The sequence below is a fragment of the Rhinoraja longicauda genome, chromosome 23 (assembly GCF_053455715.1).
Source record: "Rhinoraja longicauda isolate Sanriku21f chromosome 23, sRhiLon1.1, whole genome shotgun sequence".
NCBI lineage: Eukaryota > Metazoa > Chordata > Chondrichthyes > Rajiformes > Arhynchobatidae > Rhinoraja > Rhinoraja longicauda.
Window position 1 is genome coordinate 5,144,458 of NC_135975.1, and position 22,346 is coordinate 5,166,803.

At 40.1% G+C, this 22,346-nt stretch overlaps 1 protein-coding gene across 3 annotated transcripts in view; it reads left to right on the forward strand.

The window, feature by feature from the left end:
* net1 (neuroepithelial cell transforming 1) overlaps positions 1–22,346 on the forward strand; it is a 74,382-nt gene that overhangs the window by 46,253 nt on the left and 5,783 nt on the right. For 2 of the 3 annotated variants that reach the window (XM_078419495.1, XM_078419496.1), the window contains exons 4-5: positions 19,650–19,757; positions 21,769–21,939. In XM_078419495.1, coding sequence (XP_078275621.1) covers positions 19,650–19,757; positions 21,769–21,939 — 279 coding nt within the window. Of the gene's footprint in view, positions 1–5,883; positions 6,067–19,649; positions 19,758–21,768; positions 21,940–22,346 lie in introns of those variants that run through there. The other variant, XM_078419497.1, reaches the window with a different exon arrangement.

The following is a 22,346-nucleotide window of genomic DNA, read 5'->3' on the forward strand; positions in this document are numbered from 1 at the left end:
TGTGGCAGGTTTTCTGAGGGTGTGTCCAATCCAACTCCATTTTCTCTTTCGAATTTGTAAGTCAATGGGATCCTGGCTTGTTCTTTTCCACAGGTCCACATTGCTTACTTTGTCTCTCCTCCAGATGTTTAGTATTGTCCTGAGGCAGGTGTTAATGAATGTTTGCAGCCTGTTTGTTGTGTGTTTTGTTGTTCTTCATGTCTCTGATCCATACAGCATTACCTGCTTCACATTTGAATTAATGATGCGTGTTCTGGTTGCTACATTTGTCCCATATTTTGTTGCAAAGGAATGCCACCTCAGCTTAGTCAAAGATGTTTGTAATGAAATATTTACATTTTACACAGATTTCTTATTTGTGAACAATGCAGATTTTGCGACAGCTTTGTTTCAGCTGATCAGTTGTTAGTAACCTAAACCATATTGAACTTGATATTTAACTGAAACTTGCAAATTGAACAGTTATTGAGCTCATCGTCAAGAGCGTTTTATTGTTATATGCATTGAAATGAAACAACAAAATTGTGTGATTGCAATATAGTGTTGTCAATCTTACTAAATCGTGATGCCGTTTAAAGGGATTATGGGCAGGACAGATTTTTTTACCCCCCCATCCAAATTTCCCACCAGTGCTGAAGTCACCAATACAAGCTAGAATTTTGTACCACAAGTGCTGAAAGATTTCTTGTTTTCGGAACTACAGTTCTAAAATTTACACACGCATTTGCTCTCTTAAGTTCACATATGAATTTAAAGACCTTTGAGTAAGGGGCTTGAGGGCAGTTGATGGAGACAGCCGAGTGGGGTTAGGTGAGGGTAAGTGAGTGAAAGTTCAACTGATTTTAAGTTGAAATTTGAGTTTCCTGTTAAATTTAATTGAAATTTATGTTGCATTTTCAGTTCAGTTTAGTTTATTGTCACATGTACCACGCTTTTGTTACGTGCTATTCAGTCAGCAAAAAGACAATACATGATTACTGTCAACCCATTACAGTATATAAGGGAATAACGTTTAGTGCAAGGTTAAGCCAGCAAAGTCCAATCAAGGATAGTCTGAGGATCACCAATGAGGTAGATAGTAGTTCAGGACTGCTCACTGGTTGTGGTAGGATGGTTCAGTTGCCTGATAACAGCTGGGAAAAAATTGCCTGAATCTGGTGGTGTGCGTTTTCACACTTCTGTACCTTTTGTCTGATGGGAGAGGAGAGAAGACGGAGTGGCCAGGGTGTGACTTGTCCTTCACTGTGCTGCTGGTCTTGCTGAGGCAACGTGAGGTATAAATGGAGTCAATAGAAGGGAGGTTGGTTTATGTGATGGTCTGGGCTGCGTCCACAATTCACTGTAATTTCTTGCAGTCCTGGATGGAGCTGTTCCCAAACTAACCTGTGATGCATCCCGATAAAATGCTTTCTATGGTGCATCTGTAGAAGTTGGTGAGAGATGTGGGGGACATGTTGAACTTCCTAAGCCTCCTATGGAAATAAAGGCTTTGTGTTTTGGTAGTTGCTTCAATATGGGTGGCCCAGGAGATGTTGTTGGTGATATAATTTCCAATATTTCAAATAAAGGCATTGCCTATATTTCTAAAATTTGTAATTTAAGATGATCGTGAAATGGTGGGTGGACTGGAAGATATTTCTATGTTGAGTACAAAAAATTAAAGTCCTGAAATGTTTCATAAATGCTACTGAATAAAATTTGATGTTGATGATGAAGACAGGTCAGAGGTAGATTTTGTATCTACCTCTTATACTGGTGGACTGGTGGGGATGTTTACATGGGAATTTCACAGCTTGGGACTGGGATTGCTGTACTTTAGAGCAAAATAAACCAATGTCCAAGATGTGTGATGAAACCAATGTCCACGATTATTGAAGTGAAGAAATCGCCAATCAGGGTGAGTTTAAAAGTGAGGAAGTAATATTGTAGCTGTATAAAATTTTGGTTACATTACATTTGAAGTATTGTGTGCAGTTGTGGCCACTGCATTACAGGAAGGATGTGGAGGCTTTGGAAAAAGTGCAGAAGAGGTTAATCAGGGGTTCTTTTGATAAAAGAGAAGCCAAAAGAAGAGACTGGGCAAACCTGGATTTTTTTTTCTGGAGCATCAGAACAGGATGGACGGGTGGCGACGTGAGAGGCAGCCTTGCCACAACAGCCTGTCTTGTCCTTTTTTTCATTGTTGTTTTTCACCTGTTTTATTTTTATGTTTTAGTTCATCTTTAGTTTTTGTATTATGTGGGAGGGTGGGGGAAACTTTTTAAAATCTCTTCCCCTACGGAGATGCGACTTTTTCCGTGTTGTATCTCCATCCGCACCGGCCGAACATCGTGGAGCTGGCGGTCCCTTGGTTAAGGACTGACTTCGGGAACTCCAGCTTCGACCACCTCAATCGCACCGTTGCGGGGGCTTCAATCGCCCCGACTGCGGATGTTTTGATCGCCCCGACCGCAGGAGAAAAGGAGGAAGAATGTTAAAGTTATTCGCCTTACATCACAGTGAGGAGTGCGAGGTCACCGAAAGCAAGATGGACGCTGCCTGCGCTGGTGGGGACTCAGAGGGATTGTCGTGAGTGCGGTGGTCTCGGTTTTGCGGGGATGTCGCGCCACGGGAGCGTTTTGGAGTCTGGTGCGAGAGCGGGCGGCTTTCTGACTGTTCGGGGGGTCAGGAACTGCAGAGAGAGCGACAAGCGGTCGGTGCAACTCTGGTCACATCATGGTGGAGCGTGTGTGTGGCCCAGACATTGAACTGATGGCTGTGGATCTCCGCTTTTTCTGTGTGCCCTGGGATTCTCACAGGCCGCTGTGGTGGCTGTTTATGTTTAATTGTTATGTAATTTTGTATCTTGTTGCTCTTTTTTGGTATGACTATGGTAAAATCAAATTTCACTGTACCTCAGGGTACACGTGACAATAAAGATCTATTAAACTATTGAGAGGCGACCTGATAGAAAAATATGAAATGACGAGAGGCACAGATAGAGGAGATGGTCAGTTTGTGTGTTACCCTGCCTGGTTGTAAATGGCAAATAAGGACATCGTTTTATGAAATGGGGAATGTTTAACGGACATTAAAAGGCTATTTTTAAAAAGTTTTTTTTTAGTGGTAGTTGTCTGGAACATGAACTCTGGAGAAGTGATGGAAGCAGCTACAATTGCAATGTTTAATAGGCATTTGGACACATGTAGTGGCAGGAAATGGAGAGATGAAGACCATGTCTGGGCAGATGTACAGTTTAAATTGGTATGATGGCCAGCACTGACATCATGGGCCAAAGAGCTGTACTGTTTTTGTTGTACAATGCCGATTATTTTGTCGGAAACCAGAGCTTTTTATTCACTTATGTGAATGTTCCTTTTTGGTGAGTACTTCCCCTTTTGTTTGCAGAAGTGGGCTTTTGTTACCTTATTTTTTTAAATGCCTGCAGAGGCTTTTGCTATTTGTCCAACTGGTGATATCAGCAATTGCAGGAGATGTAACACCTGCCCCCATACCTCCTCCCTCACTTCCATCCAAGGACCCCAGAAGTCCTTCCAGGTGAGATGTGGGTTTCCGGGCACCTCGTCTAACCTCAGCTACTGCATCTGATGTTCCCAATGTGGCCTCCTGTACAGTGGCACAATCAAATGTAGACTCGACAAATGTTTTGCCGAACAGTTAAGCTTGGTCTACAGTGGCCTGCTGGATCTCCTGGTTGCTAATCATATTAACTCCTCTTCCTATTCCCGTCTTGGGCCGCCTCCATTGCCAGAGTGAGGCCACACGCAAACTGGAGGAACAACACCTCGTATTTCACTTGGGTAGATTACAACCCAACATTATTCAACGGTATTGAATTATAGACAATAGACAATAGACAATAGTTGCAGGAGTAGGCCTTCGAGCCAGCACCGCCATTCAATGCGATCATGGTTGATCACTCTCAATCGGTACCCCGTTCCTGCCTTCTCCCCATACCCCCCTCACTCCGCTATCTTTAAGAGCTCTATCCAGCTCTCTCTTGAAAGCATCCAATGAACTGGCCTCCACTGCCTTCTGAGGCAGAGAATTCCACACCTTCACCACTCTCTGACTGAAAAAGTTCTTCCTCATCTCCGTTCTAAATGGCCTACCCCTTATTCTTAAACTGTGGCCCCTTGTTCTGGACTCCCCCAACATTGGGAACATGTTTCCTGCCTCTAATGTGTCCAATCCCCTAATTATCTTATATGTTTCAATAAGATCCCCCCTCATCCTTCTAAATTCCAGTGTATACAAGCCTAATTGCTCCAGCCTTTCAACATACGACAGTCCCGCCATTCCGGGAATTAACCTAGTGAACCTACGCTGCACGCCCTCAATAGCAAGAATTCTCCAATTTTAGGTAACTACGTAATCCTCCCTTCCTCCATATATGTCGCCTTCTTCCCACCTGGATATGTACCTCTTTCTCCCCTCCCTCCACCCACATTCCTTTCTCGAGCTTCAATATTCACAACTCTTCAATTCTCTGTCTCGCATCTTCTGTCTTTTCATCTCTGGCCTTTGTCCAACCATTTGCCTATCAAAATCTCCTTGCCTGTATCAACCCATTTTACTTGTCAGGCCTTGTCCTGCCCTCCTATGTTCCAGTGTTCCCTTCTCTCTTTTTCCCTCTTTCCCCAGGAAAAGGGGAAAAGAGGGAAAATTAACTTCCAAACCCCCTCCACCCCCAAACAAACATCAGTCGGATGAGGGGTCCTGACCCTATAACGTCACCTATCCATGTTCTCCAGAGATGTGACCTGACCCGCTGAGTTACTCCAGCACTTTGTCTCTTCTGGTGATATCAGCAACCAGTTGTGTGATTCAGCTCCTCGTAAAAATGACAGTGTTTACAAATATGGATTGCACTGATATTTAATCTAATTCCAAAGGCCTACAATATAAATTGGGTATATAATTTCTTAACCAATGAGAGAATGGACTCGGTCTAAGGATCATTGAGTGACTGACTGAGGCATCCTGTGAGATTTTAACAACGGCTGAATTTGATGTCTCTCACCAGAAGAAACTATATTTAAAAGGGTGTAACTTTTTAAAGAATTACTTTTTAAAGACCAGAAAATGAAATGGGGAGACTAATAACTAATTGTTGAGGAACCTGGAATGAAGCTGAGGAATATGAATCTTTGCCCCCTGGCGCACTAGAACTTGAGAAATTGGATGACAGGATGAGACCTATGCTATAAAATGGCTGAAGTTTGAGGAGGAGGCGGCAGTGTTGATCCTGGCAATATTAAAGATGCAAATAATGATTTCCCGCAGTTACGTGCTCCAGAAGCAGGTGGCTTTTATGACTACTCGGGGCCCAAAGGTACACGTTCAAGCTCTCGTTGAAAGAATGCCCGAGGAGCGCACTGCTCGGTTCGGCCTGCAGGGGCAGTGGATTACTGCTTTAGCAGCTCCCTGTGACCGAGAGCCTTGCTATGCCTCGCCTAGCCTAGCCTAAACACTGACATGCCTTGCAGCCCTGCCCGGCTCCACTTTGGAGATGAGTCTCGCCTATCTATCCATGTTCACCAGTGACGCTGCCTGACACGCGGGGTTACTCCAGCACTCCGTGTCCTTTCCGGCTATTCTTTATACTGATAATTAAAAGTAAACTTTTTTATTCGGTGATTGATAAACATGAATGTACTTGTCTTTGCAATATGACACGAGCGAGATGTTGAAATCTAAACGGCCGCTGAATTATTTTTTTGAGTTCGATTTCGAACCGAAGAGATTAGCCAACTTTGCAACCGACACATGAGTAGGTGGAGCAGAGAAGGTGTGGTCTCCGACAGTGGAGACATGACTGATTGTTTTAGTGGAGGCAGCTGTATACAGCCTCGCTCCTCCCAGCTGTCTGCGATCTGCTCGGCACCGCCAGAGTAGGGAGTTCGTCACCGAGGTTGGAGTGCCCTTGGTGCGCTCTCAACCCGTCTCATTTCGAGGGCGTTAGGTATGGTTGCCTACGATGAGATACAAAACTTTTTGCCCAATAAGAGGACTATCACCGTGGTAGACGTTCAGTCACAAGTATTCCACGCTAAAGAATTGGAGGTAAGAATTCTTGTAACTTTATGAAATACTGTTTGCTTTGTTCATGATGTGGAGTGGAATTGCTTGCGTCCTAGAATGATCAGCAAGGTTTAAAAAGACCCATACAACGTTTTGTCCCGCTGAGTTACTCTGTCATTTTGTGTCTATCTTCCGTTTAAACAGCATATGCAGTTCCTTCCCACACAATTTTTTTTACTTTCAGTCACGCAAAGTCACTAGATTTAACATGGTTGCACTGTAATCGGATACTGATCGGAGTAGTTACCGAGAGGCTTAGTGTTTGGGCAGTTGCGCTGAAAGATCAGATGTACTTTGCCAGCCCTTAAATGTTAGTCGACACCATAACTAAATAAAGGTGCAACTGGCGTGGTTTGTTGGTTCAAGCCACTGTACAATTGGAACACTGTTATCTTGCCAGTAGCGATAAGGCATTGCAGAACTTTATTGCATGTGCAAAATGATAATTACACGTTTCTGGTTGCCAGCGGAATGTCAATGACCCCATACCTGATATAATTTTGAGTTTAGAATAATTCATGTCCATCTGTTTTTTACTAAATCAGAAAAGAAAAAATGCTGGAAAACTTCTGTCCAACACAACATGCAACCTTAAACCGATATTCGACATTTTTGAAGCCAGTTCAAAGTCTTTGAAAGAGCCAACACATTAGTTGTACCCAAAATGCTGGAGTAACTCAGCAGGTCAGGCAGCATCTCGGGAGAGAAGGAATGGGTGACGTTTCGGGTCGAGACCCTTCTCAATGAGCCTGAAGAAGGGTCTCGACCCGAAACGTCACCCATTCCTTCTCTCCCGAGATGCTGCCTGACCTGCTGAGTTACTCCAGCATTTTGTGAATAAATCGATTTGTACCAGCATCTGCAGTTATTTTCTTACACATTAGTTGTACCTTCGGATTCCTTAATCCCTGGCCAAAATATTTTTCATTCTGTTTGAGAATGCATAATTGGAGAGGTGTATTTTAGCAATCTGTTATATGCAAGAATTTGGAAGTTAATTTTAGTTTGAGTCATTTTATATAACTGACAAAATTGTAATGAGACATACCTTGATAATAACTGATGAACAGAATGATACATTTTACAATCGATAACGAAGTGTACAAATTCCATTTTGCTTGCTTTGTCTTTCGATAGTAACAGGGAGAGATTTTGCTCATGTTTAGCCTTTGGCACTATCCTTTTGATCATTTGAATCTGAGGGTTTTATTGGGAATCAATTGGAAATTGTCAGGCTGATCATGTTAGTGTTGTTTCAGATATCTTTTTAGTGTTTTGTTGGAGCCATTATTGTCTTCAATACTGAATACAGTGTTTTATCAGTGTTGATTCAGTGTTTTATGCCCATTCTGTTTTCTGGTTTAATTTTCCAGTTTGATGCATAGATTTTAATAACACAAAAACGTTGTTAGTACTAAGACTTTTACGCAAGCCATTGCCTGTCTTATTTTGTTAGATATTGTGACATACAAAAACCTTGCTGTAAAGTAGGTCCAGGATTTGATAAGTCATTGTACTTAGGTGCTATTCTGGATGCTCATAAACAGCCAGATTGTCAAATTTCAACAGACCAAGAAAAATAGTATTGGAATATTTCTTATTTTTTATTCCCTTTCTTCCATTCCCTCTTTGATATTTACCTTTTTTTGCTGAGGTTTGTGGAATCATAGATTCCATCATGACCAAGCCAGTCAAAAAGAACTGTTCAATCTACTCCCAGCATTGATCTGTCCCTCTGCACGTGTGCATCCATATGTTTTATAAAAAGTTTCTACTTCCCACCAGCCTGTTGTGCACTGTTTCAGGGCTTGTTACCTTATGGGTGGCAAAAAAATATCCTCATCTCCCCACGGTCCCTATTAGTTCTCATGTTAAGAGAATGAAATACTCTATAGTTGCCTTTACTTATTTTATACCTCAAGTCTCTCTCTCTCCCCCCCCCCATTTTCTTTGGCTGCTCTGTTTCTTAGTAGCTACAGAAACTGTTTAGCTCTCAGCTTTCTGGAGTATTTGCTCTGATAGTTATGATAGATGGTTTAAAAAATTGCTTTACTTGTTTTATCCCTGGAAAAAATGTGCTGCATCTTTCTGAATAATTGAACAGACTTAAAAGTTATGAGCAGAGACTGAGGGAACTGCATCAAACTAAAATCCTTGGTATAGTTTTGTTTGCTCACATATTCTGGCTGTCTTTTTATTAGCAGGCTGTAGTTACCATATTACAGTGTAGAGAGTTTGCATGAGGGAAGCAATTCTAATAAAAAGTGACATCCTAGGACCACGTTACCATGAGATCCTCATAAGTTGATGGCATGACAGATAACACTTGGTGAAAATGAAAAATATTTCATGCAAAATCGAGATGACATTAGAATAAGAAAATGGTCTACAAAATGTGATTTCTCAAAATTATAGTGTTGCAATTCACTACTGAAATGGGTGTAATCCTGGATGAGAAGTTTTCAACTTCAATCAATGTTAAAATAGGATTCCTTGGTCACAGCACACAAGACCCAGGGGTCACCATAGTTTCAGCTGGAGTAGCAGCAGGAACACCACAAATCCCCATGCTTTTCAACTGAACCAATTCATCATCCAGTGAGCTGTTGGTTATGTAAAGTGTGAGTAATTTTATTTCCTTATCCCAAGGTATGCTGTATGCATAAATCTTTCCAAAATAGCTCTAGTTATTGCCAATAGGGGAGAAATGCGATAACAATCAAAAGCCCAGTTTTCATTTCTTAGGATTATTGTGTTGAAGTTTAGACCATGTCTTGGTCTATTTAATTAGCAGTGAAGAAACTATCTTAAAACCTTTTTGGGAAACATTTTGTCCTGGGAAAGTCTTGGAAAAAATTGGTCTATTTAATTAGCAGTGAAGAAACTATCTTAAAACCTTTTTGGGAAACATTTTGTCCTGGGAAAGTCTTGGAAATTTTTATTTCTGTAATAGGGCTGAAAATGGTTCCAAATTAGGTGTTAAGTTGCAATCAGTGGAACTATTTTACAAAAAAAGGGAGTGACCTGCAAATCGCCATTTGGTTTAAATTGGAGCAGATGAAAATTGCACTTAATTGTTTGAGAAATTGTAGTTTACAATGGCCTTCAAACTGCTACTCTTCTAATGGACGTTAGAACAAGCACATTAATTTAATGCGCTTTAACACACAAAGCACAGCTATTTAAATGTAATTGTTCAGGATTAATGCATAACAAATGGACTAAGGGATTGAAAGCAATCTATGCAGTAGAAAGGCCAGGGATTGACTTTTGGAACCCCCAAATTGTTTGGACTATGAAACTATGGTGAGAAATGGTTAAATTTGGAGAAGGTAGCAGAGATTTGCAATTGGAAGTACAAATTCTGCCAATGTGGTACAAAGGCAGAGTAAATTTAATACCATGTATAAAGTACTCAGCAAGGAAAAAAATGGGTGGAAACCCATATCAACATAGCCTTGTTTTAAAAGAATGAAGAATAACATTTTTTCTTAATGTTGTAGTGGCATGAAAGTTGGCTCTGGTTTCATGAACATTGTTAGAAATTGATAGTCCTGAAACCAGACATGTATGAGAGTTTAAAAACCCGTTGTGCCAATTTGACAATTTGAATTCATTTTCAGTGCATTAATAAAGTTTGAATAATGTTTGTTCAGTTGTTGCAGCACCCAGTTTCTCCTGCAACTTTTTTGGTAGGCAGTCTTTATCCAGCCTGGCACTCGTGTGATGCTGGTCATACACCGAAGTGGGCAGTAGAATGGTACATCCACTAAAACTGATGCGAGTTTAATCCTGACTCTGGTGCTACCTGACCGTTTGCACATTCCTCCTGTGACCACGTTTCTTCCATATCCAAGTACATGCAAGTGAAAAGTTAATTAGCTGTTGTAAATTACCCTTTGAGTGGTGGAGCTGATGAGAACATGGGAAAATTAATGGGGGGGGGTGGGGAGGTGTGTGATTATATCATGAGCTATCGTAGACTCAGTGGGCTGAATGATAGAAACATATGAAATAGGTTCAGGAGGAGGTCATTTGGCCCTTCGAGCCAGCACCGCCATTCATTGTGATCATGGCTGATCATCCACAATCAGTAACCTATGCCTGCCTTCCCATATCCCTTGATTCTGCTAGCCCCCAGAGCTCTTTCTAACTCTTTTAAATTCATCCAGCGAATTGGCCTCCACTGCCTTCTGTGGCAGAGAATTCCACAAATTCACAACTCTCTGGGTGAAAAAGATTCTTCTCACCTCAGTTTTAAATGGCCTCCCCATTATTCTTAGACTGGCCCCTGGTTCTGGACTCCCCCAAAACCAGGGGCCCCAGTCTAAGAATTGGAGTTAGATAGAGCTCTCAGGGCTGGTGGAATCAAGGGATATGGGGAGAAGGCAAGCACAGGTTATTGATTGTGGATGATCAGCCATGATCACAATGAATGGCAGTGCTAGCTCGAAGGGCCAAATGGCCCACTCCTGCACTTATTTTCTATGTTTCTATCATTCAGCCACGACAGTTCACGATATAATCACATCTCCCCCCCCCCCCCCCCCCCCCCCCCGATCTTCTGTGTAAAGACATATGACTGACTCCTAAAACACCCTCGAGTTTGCTATCAAACCATTAGAAGGAACTGCAAGAAGACAGTCCATGATCACCTTACCAAGGCAAACTACAGTATAATCTGACAGCATTTAAATCAAATGTTCTTGTCACTAGAGTGCATGGGAAGGATTCAAGACCTGATGAATGAGTAATGAAACGTAAATTTAAGTTGTATTAAGATTTTTCTTTTTAATTTTAGGAGTTTATCAATGGAAATGGGGAAGCAGGAATATCACTTCCCTGGGCAGGGAATGAAAGACCGCTGGTCATGTATCATGAAGTTCTTGATGCACAGGATCAACTAATAGTTTCATTTAAGAAAGATACTGAATAATGGAGCAACTCAGCGGGACAGGCAGCATCTTTGGAGAGAAGCAATGGGTGACATTTCAGGTGGAGGCCCTTCAGACTTCTCCAGACATGCTCCCTGTCCTGCTGAGTTAGTTCAACATTGTGTGTCTATCTTCGGTGTAAACCAGCATCTGCCGTTCCTTCCTACACAAATGATTTAATTTTCCGAGAATGATTGAAAATGTTATGAAATATTCCCAGTGTGTTATTCTAGGAAATGGTGTTGAGATTTGGTATCTTTCCCACTATTCCCACTGATCCTGTTTAACTATCTATGGTAGTAAACAAATTACTAGACATAGCAATTCATTTAAAGGAATCTATTTCTTTACCAAAAACTGAAGATAATATTTGGTTGGATTGTTCTTGCTACAGGATACACATGTTAGAAATTCCCGTAACATCCTTTGCAAACTTTACTGTTTCACTTTGTAGAGCTTCCCGTTCAGTCAAATCAGTTTCATTTAGATGTGATATTTACTCCTGATGCAATTTTGGGGAAATAGTATGAGTACATGGACAAAGATCTTAAGTGACTAATGCAAAATTGTGAGGATAGGCACAAAACACTGGAGTAGCTCAGCGGGTCAGGCAGCACCTCTGGAGAAAAGGAACAGGTGACGTTTCAGGTCGAAACCCTTCTTCAGATACATTTCAGGTCAAGACCCTTTTTCAGAAATATGGCACTGCACAAGTTAAAGTACTATCTTTAAAAACGAATGCAGCAAAATAATTTCTTATGTGCCACACTTAGTCCTGCCTCTCTCCTTTTCCCAGCTTTTTCCCCCACCCCAACAATTAGTCTGAGGAAGGGTCTCGACTCAAAATGTCACCAATCCATGTTTTCCAGAAATGCTGCTGTATTAACCAGCATCTATTGGTTCTTTGTTTCTACAAAATAATTTCCTCTTTTTGTCTTTACACGTTCTTACTGTGCTACAGATGTTTGGGTGCTTAAAACCTTCTTCAGCCTACCTAATGCAATCTATGCATGTCTTGTGGAAGTCGAACCGTATTTGACTTTGCCATGTCTCCTGATCTGTTCCCTTGTAGCATGTACGAGCAAAAAAATAGCTTGCACTTCGTTACACACTTTAGATATTATCTTTTGTCATGATCTTCCATGATTTTGAAATCCAGTTGTAATTGGTGGCAATGCTTCAACAAAAATAAATGGGAATTGAGCTTTAAGCCTTCTTCTTCCATTGGTGTCGATGACAACAGGACAGCAACAAGACTTGGGAAATGCACCCTTTCATTAGGCTGAGGGGAAATGAGTGGCTGAAGTGCACACTTGCATGCATCATCCCCTTGCTACGAGTGTGGTCTTTTTGGTCTTCCTAATAAGGCAAGTTTCCACCCCTGACAAAATGCCACTTCCTACAACTTTAGCATTGTCTGTGTTTGCTTAAATATTGTTTTTCTGCAGCAGCCATTGCAGAACTGTTTTTTCAGAATTGACTTACCATGCATCTATTTGATGGTGTTGAGGGAACATTACCTACCATCAAATGGATGAACAATTATTCCTTTTTTGTCATTGACAATCGAGTCATAAATCTATTGAGATAGATGCAATGTTATATGTTAATGAGTGCAAAGAATTCACAAATTAATAGAAACAAAGAAGCTGAATTGTCTTGATGCAGAATCCCGTGGTGGGTGGTGGGTGGTGGGTGGTGGGGGGTGGGTGGTGGGGGGTGGGGGGTGGGTGGTGGGGGGGTGGTGGGTGGTGGGGGGTGGGGGGTGGGTGGTGGGTGGTGGGGGGGTGGTGGGTGGTGGGTGGTGGGGGGGGCAACTTGGAAATGATCTGTCGTCCCATTGTGAGAATTATTCTTGTTACTTTAGTTAACGGCTTGAATTGGAAAATGTTGCTAATTTGAATTTCAGTAGGTGTTGAAAGTTGGAGTTAACATTCACAAAGAGAGTTTGTGCACCAGGCATAAAAAGATAGCATTTCAAGTTAGTTTACATCATGATTTCGCTATTTTAATTTTCCCCTATTCATTTAAAATTTTCTCCCAGTGCCATGATTCAAACAATTAGCAGTAAGTGTTTCTTACCAAAAACTCTTGCACCATGTCATGTTTGTAGGATTAACGGTTGTTTCTTTGTAGTCTGTCTCCATCCTTCAATAACGGAGATCTTCCCAACATCAAATTCAGCAAGTTGATAATGGTCCTAACATGATTGTAACATGTTTTGAGAGGACAATATTTTCAAGTGCCTCTGAAAGAACTAATTGTTGGCACCTGCAGTGGACGAGTAGCCATCGTATCCACTTGAGCATTACTTTGAAAAGTCAATAATATAGTTAGTACCTTTGTTACTTCTGACTTGTTTATCATTACAAGATTTAATATGCTTGACTAAGGAAGCACTCGCAATAGTGAGGTGCTAACAAAATGGCATTCATAACTACGAACTCTTACGAGCAGCAAGCAATCTATAAATTGACACTAAACTACTGGCCACAGGCTGCAAGATTAGGTGCTGGATGATGTAAAAAAAAAATAGACTGGACCCAAAAAAGACAGATTGTCAGAGTAAGTAAATAGAAAAATGGAAATAAGATTATGTTGAACACAAGATGTTCATGGAGATATTCAGTTTAGTTTATTGTCACATGTCACTCCCAAGGACTTCCAATGTCGCCATCAATTTGACCTGGTTCAACTATGTTGACATTACAGCCGCGAGAGTGCACCAATGTCTACTACTTCAGAAGACTAAGGAAATTTGCATGTCTCCAATTACTCTTGCCAACTTCTACGCATGCACCATCAAAGCCATCCTAACAGAATGCATCACATTTTAAAGTGGCAAATGGTCTACCCAAGACTGCAAGAAACTGTAGAGTGGTGGATAAAGCCCAGTTCATCAGGCAAACCAGCCTAACTACCTGCAATGAATTCCATCTATGTTTTGCGCTGCCTCGAAACAGCAGCCATCTGTAAGGACTGCTCACCGTCTAGTCATTCTTCACTCCCATCGAGCAGAAGATACAAAAACTTAAAACCATGTACCACAAGATTCAAAATCAGTTTCTTTCCCACTATATCAGGCTCTTCAACAGACGTTGTGTGCTAAGGATGTATTCCCAATCTTCCAGGCAACCCGATGGTGTCCCTTGCAATTTTTAACTGCACTTTCTCTGTAGCTGTAATACGATGCTCTATACTGTTTGATTTTCCTTTTGCACCATCTGTTGGACATGTAAGATATGATTGCAATCATGGTATGATCTACCTAGATGGCATACAAATGGAAGATTTCACTACATCTCAGTACATATGACAATAATAAACCAATAACAATAGAAAAAACTAGATGACCTTTATCTATGGCACCCGTCCATTTTTTCTTTCCTTTACGATATATCTGATCTGACAGCTTGACCTTCTAACTGCCCTAATGTCATTGTTAAAATACTGAAGCTGCAAAAATAACATCCTGATATATGAATACAGATTTGAAAATTGAGTGTTTGCTTTGAAGAGCTGTAACATCCCTTTCTGGATTGCAGTATTATTCAAACGGAAAGATCACAAGTTATATTGGGTAAAAATGGCATATCTCACTTGTCCTTCTGCTTTGCTGCAAATAGGACAGATTTAATGTTGGGTGTATGACATGGTTGGTTTGCCAACCTATTTCTTGATTAATCAGATTGAATCTTAAAGTTACGTGGTTATTTTTGAGGAACTACTTGCATCTATATTTGTGAATGTGGAAGAAAATAATAATTCAAAGGCAGCGGAGAGGAAGAAGTCCCTTCCTAAACATTTCAAACTGACAGACTCAGGACGTGAGCTAAAATTCAAATGAAGTCAGCATTTCAAAGAGTGTTGGATTATGGAAATTGCTTGAATTGTGAGCATTGTATTCAGGAATACCTCTATAGAATTTAGTATATGTAAACAGAACACGAGATTTAAATTTTCATTACACATGCTAAGTTATACTACCTTCCAAAATGCCAATGCTCCTTCATAGAATTGCATTGGTGTTTGTTTCAAGATACATTCTCATCATTTAACATCTGTGACCATATCCTAGCAGTTCATCTTGAAAATGAACTTGTTCCAACAACAAAATCATAAACTCATGTAAAACAGGATCTTCCATTGTTTAATGTGATGGTGCTAGTTTTTACATTCTAATATATTGGATCTCTGATGCCAATTTTCCTAACCAATGGCAAGTGATAATATAAATAACATGGGAGATGCTGCAGAATTCCATTGCATAATTGTGGCAGCAATACATCTTTAGAAGTGTTGCCACACATCATTATGTTTCCTTTAGGTATGGTTGAAATTTTGGACTATTAAGTTTATCTCAAGGGGCACAGAGCCCATTTGGCGATATCGCTGACAGCAACTTGCTAGTTTTTGCGTGGGGTTGATAAATCTTGCAGTTCATCTGCAGGTGGATCCTATTGCCCGAACAGAAAACAGATGTGAGCATTTTTTTCTGGGAGCATAAATGGAGCTCCATTTTGATAATGAAAGAACTGTACAAATCTTCGACCAACGTCTTGCAATGTCTGAAGGAGTGTTTGTTTGCTGACTCCACTGTTCACGTGGGCCATTCTTTCATGTGACTCTTGCTAGATTGACCATTTCCCAGTGCCAAAGAACCTTAAAAAGAAGAAAGATTGGTTCATTTTGCTTAAGGATTCCATTGCCATCTCCTTAAACAAAGATTGTAGAGGTATCAAAATCAGTTTGACTGGAAGAGATTTATTGTCTTAAATTAACATGTTTGAAGTTAAGATTGTGAAGGTGCATTCATAGCCTCTACTATGTCACAGATTATTCCGAGTGTACCTTGGACATTGGGACACAATATGGGTCAACCAGGCACAGTAATTATGTTTTTCTCATTGCACTTAGTTCTGAATACATGTAATAAATTATGATGGAAATTAAACTGTCAGTATTCAGTGATACAATTTTTCCATGTTTTGCCACTTTAAAAAAAAAAACTAACAAAGAAAAGTCTAATGTTTTGATAAAGATACTCTGCCTAGATCTTAAACCTGGATTGTTAAAAAAAAAATGTTTGCTTCTACCATCCCCCTCACCCCCTCCATATTATGACCTGGGTTCTTGAGTTGGGCTGTGTATTTTCATTTTTTTTCCCCTTCATAATGAGCAAAAAGTTGGGAAGTTATGTTACACTTGTACAGGACAATGGCGAGGCCACATTAGGAGTATCGTGTTCAGTGTTGGTCACCCTGCTATGGGAAAGATGTTGTTAAGCTGGAGACAGTGCAGGACTGGAGGGCCTGAGCTTCAGGGCGAGGTTTAGCAGGCTAGGATTTGGAGCGCAGAAGGATAAGGTGTGATTTTGGAGGTGAAAAAAATCATGAGAGGAATAGATAGGATAAATGCAGATTTTTTTTTTAAACCCAGAGTAGAGGAATCAAGAACCAGAGAACATAGGTTTAAGGAGGGGGGGGGGGGGGGGGGGGGTTTAATAGGAATCTGAGATTACTTTTTTTACTCGAGGATGGTGGGTTTATGCAACAAGCTGCCAGAGGAGGTAATGAGGAAGTACTATTACAACATTTAAAAAAACATTTGAACAGGTACATGGGTAGGAAAGATTTAGAAGGATATGGGCCAAACGCAGGCAGGTGGGACGAGTATAAGTGGAGCATTTTGGTCTGTGTGGGCTTGTTGGGCCGAAGGACCTGGTTCCATGCTATATGACTATTTGGGTTTTCATCTCATTTTGTGACTCAAATTCCTAGAATGGATCAGAGGTGGTGGTGAACTTGTGACTTTGCCTTTCTTCAGCAGCATAACTGCTGTAACAGAACCGGAGAATCACTGTTGAACTGAATATGCATGTCTGAAATGCTACATGTATCTTGTGTGGCCTTTGTTTTATTTTTAGGGTAACAGTCAAGCAACTGTTTGAGGAGCGCTTTCTTCTCAAATGTCTATATGCCAAAATGATAGGAAGTGATTGATATGGCAGTCTAATTTGACACCAGTCAGCTGTTTGTTAGATATTCTGGTACTATCTATAATCAGCAGTTCCTCAATCTTTGTGCATGTGTGTAAAAAAAAGTTACATCTATAGTTTGTGGCATTTTCTATTGAGGGAATGTAGTCATTAATAATAAGAGCAAAGTTTGTGTGCCTTCTAAAAAGAAATGGTGCTGAACAATTTGGAGGCATAGTTTTTTCTGCAGCCTTTAATTTTTACTTGTACTTCGAATCAGACCCCCATCATGGATTTTGTCCTCTCAACTGGTCTTGTTTTAGAAACCGGAACAAAAAAGAGAACCATGCAGAGGATGTAGACTTGATTTCAGTTGACCTGCTTCATAGTAACCATACAGTTAGCAACAGAAGCAGGTTTTCTGTTTTGTGGAAGTAGAATGTTGGCAAGAGCTGTATTTACAGTGCCCTCCATAATGTTTGGGACTAAGATCCATCACCGGTGCTCTTTTTCTTCCTAATCGTGTTCCAAACAGTTGATTTTCGTAAGCTTAAGGTTTGGCTGATGTCTCTAACAGTTTTATTCTTGTTTCTCAGTCTCATAATGGCTTCTTTGACTTTCATTGGCACAACTTTGGTCCTCGTGTTGATAAACAGCAATAAAAGTTTCCAATAGTGAGCATTTACACACCTGAGCAACTACAAACACCTGTGAAGGCATGTGTCCCAAACATTATGGTGCCCTGAAATGGGGGGACTATGTATAAACACAGCTGTAATTTCTACATGGCGAAACCAAAATGTATAAAAATGCCCTTTAATAAAATCTGACAATGTGCACTTTAATCACATGTGATTTTTTTTCTATTACAAATCTCAAATTGTGGAGTACAGAGGCAAATAAATAAATGATGGATCTTTGTCCCAAACATTATGGAGGGCACTGTATCTTCACACCCATCACTGGTTCATGCCTGGTGATGTTGTTTTGACATACTGACATACTAAAAGGTGGAGCAAAGGTAGCTATTGAATGCTTAAAAGAATACTTTTATTCTTTTGGCTGTAATTGTTTGAAAATTCAGCCTGGCAAACAATTGTGACTTGCATGCAATGTGTATTATGTGGCATACAAATTAGTGGAGTCCATTACCTGTGGGAAGCTTGTTCTCAGTCATAATTTTAATTTGGATTCCAGGAACTGACTCTTGATATTTAGTGCTGTTGAATCTGTTTTCTGTAGCTTGCTTGTCAATTAACTGAAACAAGAATCATAATTCTGTCACTGGACCCTAGAAAGCTGATTTGCCATCGTTAACTGCAGAAGTTTAAGTGAAAGTTTTTAAACTGTCACTTCCCATAAATTGAATTTGTCCCCCCTCTGTCTACACTTCTCAATTTAATGAAATCCAATCAGCGCTGTTAATTTCATTAGTTTGCTTTTGTTTCCAAGATGGTATTGTATAACTGGTTGGAGATTCAAATAAAATCCGTGCCACTGGCTTTGAAAATGTGTTTTTGAAATTGTTTCTAATGCTTGATAACTACACTGCAAAACCAGTGTCACTGGTTGAGCTGACCCAATTATAAAAGCCTGTGCCATTGGTCTAACTAATAATTAGCTACATAAAAATGACAATGGTAATTACTAGGTTTCTACTAAAACTAAATTAAACAAGACACCAAAACAAAAGTTATGAATTCCCCCTTTCAAAAATCCAATTCTGGGTATGAAGAAGGCAGGAGCAGAGTGGAGAAGGGCCTGCATTGTTCTTAATGCTTGTTGGTCATGCAAGTGTGTCTTGGCGTTGCAGCAAAAATTCAGGCTGGACACAGCTGATAATCTTGTGTCCAAACAGCTGTTCTTCTGACTCTTCCAGCATTAACTGAGACCAATGATTCTCAGCATTTGCTTTTCTACATACAATTTGGCAGATTTAAACTTTTATAAACAGTTTTTGGTTTACAAGTTAACCTGGCCTTTAGACCACTAATGCAGAAACATTATTAACACTCCAATGTTAAATACTTTTTACAATTTTACTGTGTCGTCTGCCAAGCTATTGAGTTTTAGATTAATATTTTAATTATTAACTTTTTCTCATTAAGCTTTGAAGATTAAGTCATTTGCAGGAAACTAATTCCAACTTAACTTAGTTTGGCATTGTGTGGTACTGCTCAGTATTTAATCAGCCATTCAAGGTCAGATACAGAATACCCTTTGAATGGGGAGATGTTAAGTATGTTACTGCCGCAGAGTAAACATATTACATCAAATCTATGCTAAATGTGACCTGGCACAAATTGTTGACCTGTTGGGAAATTTTAATGGATTTGGAAACAAATTCTAAGTTACCAAAAATATTTTCTCCACTTTTGCTAAATCTTATCAGAAGACTGTTGTTATCCCTGACCAGGGCACTAGAACTTGCAAAGTTGGGCTCAACCGATAGCCAGTCGTTGCTTTAGCCTGGTTTTGGAACATTGAGAGCATTTATATATGTAGTTTGTGAATAGTTGTTTTGACTAGCTAAGTGGTTGACAGCAGGATTTCCTTGAGTCTCCACAGAAAGCAATGCATGTTTTTTTAGTTTAGTTTATTGTCACGTGTACAGTGAAAAGCTTTTGCTCATGAAAAACTACTTCCAATTACAGGAGCCAAGCAACAAACGGGTCCGACCATTATCCCGAGTGACATCTCTGGCAAATTTAATATCTCCCTCAAAAAATGGAGCAGTCAGGCGCTTTGGACAAACGTTGCAGGTAATATTTATTTTTCAGGCTACTACTTCTGCGTAACCAGTCCTTGAATCTCAGAATTTTTTGTGCAGGATAGTAAAATGCCTCATTAGAGTCAATAGCCCAATAAATTCCTCAATCTACTGCAGATGTTGCCTGGTGGGTTGTCCAGACTGCTTTCACATGAGTCTTTTGAGGAATTATCTGTAACTTGCTAAACAGTTTTAAATAATTCACAGGCAAACTTGACTCTTCTGTTCTTTAGCTTTATAATTGCCAAGAATCCTCTTGATTTAATCACCCTCTGTCGGGGGAACTAAATCAAGAGAGTGCTTAGCTATGTGCAGGAAAGAACTGCAGATGCTGGTTTAAATGGCAGGAGAATGGGGCTGAGAGGGAAAAATAGATCAGCCCTGATTGAGTGGACTTGATGGGCCGAAATGCCTAATTCTGCTCCTATAACTTTTGAGTTATTCATAGCTAAGGACTCAGGTAGACACAAAATGCTGGAACAATTCAGCGGGACAGGCGCTGGAGAGAAGGAATGGGTGACGTTTCGGGTCGAGACCCTTCAGAAGGTCTCGACCCGCTGAGTTACTCCAGCATTTTGTGTCTACCTGAGTCCTTAGCTATGAATAACTCAAGTTATAGGAGCAGAATTAGGCATTTCGGCCCATCAAGTCCACTCAAAGAGGGCTGATCAATCTTTCCCTCTCAACCCCATTCTCCTGCCATCTGCTCCGTGTCAAGAAAAATACTGCAAGTTTTTAACGAGCATCACTTGGCCTCTCTTTGCTTCTCATTTGAAATGAGTGAATGGATACGGAGCTTTTGAGGAATGTCTCCACAGTGCGAATTTGTCAATTCAGAAATTAATGCGTTGTTCAGTTTGAATCACTTTATTTGATGTGCATGAGAGTGCTAGAGTACAAGACTAAAATTTGCTTCACTAGCTTTTAGTTCGTTTGGTATAAAACAAACAATTTGTGCCTTTTGTACATATCTGTGCGTCACATGCATGGTGGTAGTTTCTGCCGAAACTCTGAATCACGTCATTGAAGCTCAAATCTCGTGAATGTTTCATTTGTTACCGCGAACAGAATTGAAATCTTTAACTTGCTGCAACTTCTAGTTAATCTCAACTTTGTACGATAAAAGGTTAACTATATTTGTTGCCCTATAATCAGGACATGTAGTTATGCAATAATGCAATAGTGGCATTCCTATGAAACATTTTGGCGTAGACAGTTATGTAATAAAGTCAATTGTCGTTAGGGAAAAGGGGATTAGGGGCTAGAATGTTTCAGACTCACAATAACAAAATTATTTCTCTCATGAGATTTTCAAAAATAAAGGTTATTTTAAATAGCAAAGAGTTTGTTTTGCATACGGCAAACCAAAATGACTAGAACCTGAAAGTTATATCGTTCAATAGAATATCATTAAACATGTCAATGGAGGCGATCCACATCAATTTCAATGGCCACCTGTGATGAAGCTGTTCTTATGGGACACTAGTGTCTGATTACAATGAGGTTGTTACATGGAAACACCATGTACTCTTTTTCCCAAGACAGCTTTTTTCTGCTTGTCAATTTCCAAAACAATTTTTAAGTGGTTCTCTGGTTCCCTTTTGAAATTGTGTTATAACCAAGACAGCCCATGTGTTACAGAAAGTGTTCCTTAATTTATCAATCTCGTAATAACCAATTCACGTTGTGAAAAAGTGCATTGCGGCAGAACTTCCTCTATTGGCAGTATAGAAATCCTTTAGTGCATGGTTAATTTTGAGAATAGTTTGAGTTAATGGTATCTTTGGGCATTATTGTGCTTGCTTTGTGCCTGCAGCTCTTAGAGTTGTTGGCACCAAGAAAGTGCAGTTAGACAATTTCTAAACCATTAATTCTACAAAGGCTATTTCCTATTTTGAAGAGACGAGTTGAAGTTCAGACCAGTCTTCAAACATGACAAACTTAGTCACTTTATTGTTGTATACACTCTCAGAATCTAACAGGTCCAATTTCTCTGTCTGCAGAGGTCCATCACTTTCCGTAGTGACAACAAATCTCCAGGTTGCCCTCAAAAGATGTGCAGCAAAGCTTCAGCACCAACCCCACCCAAAAGACGTAACAGCAAATTGTGGTCGGAGACACTTGACGTGAGCACAAAACAGAACTTCTCTTCAAAGGAAATTAAACGACAAGAGGTAGGAGGAACATTGCATGGAACAAAGTCACATTCACATTGTCTGAATGGTACCCTTGCAAAATAGCTTTAATGCTTCATGAAAGGAAGATGACTTAAATTTATAATTCAAGGGTTTCTTTTAAAGAGCATTAATACTTATCTGCATTCAACATATCGGGATATTTCCCTAACCGAGGAATTATTTAGAGAATTGTATAGACTATTCAGCAATTTTAGGGTCAGTCTCTTGTTTGGCATTCCTTGCTGTCATTTGCTCCAAAGTTCACAGATATGTTTGCTTTTCTCAGGACAGTTAAACGTTGTCTATTTGAACATAACACCAAATCGAAAGGTTTCTGTACTTTAATTCTGCGCTTGTGTGCAAAGTGAGCTTGTTAATTGTGACTAGCTGCCAGAGAACATTAT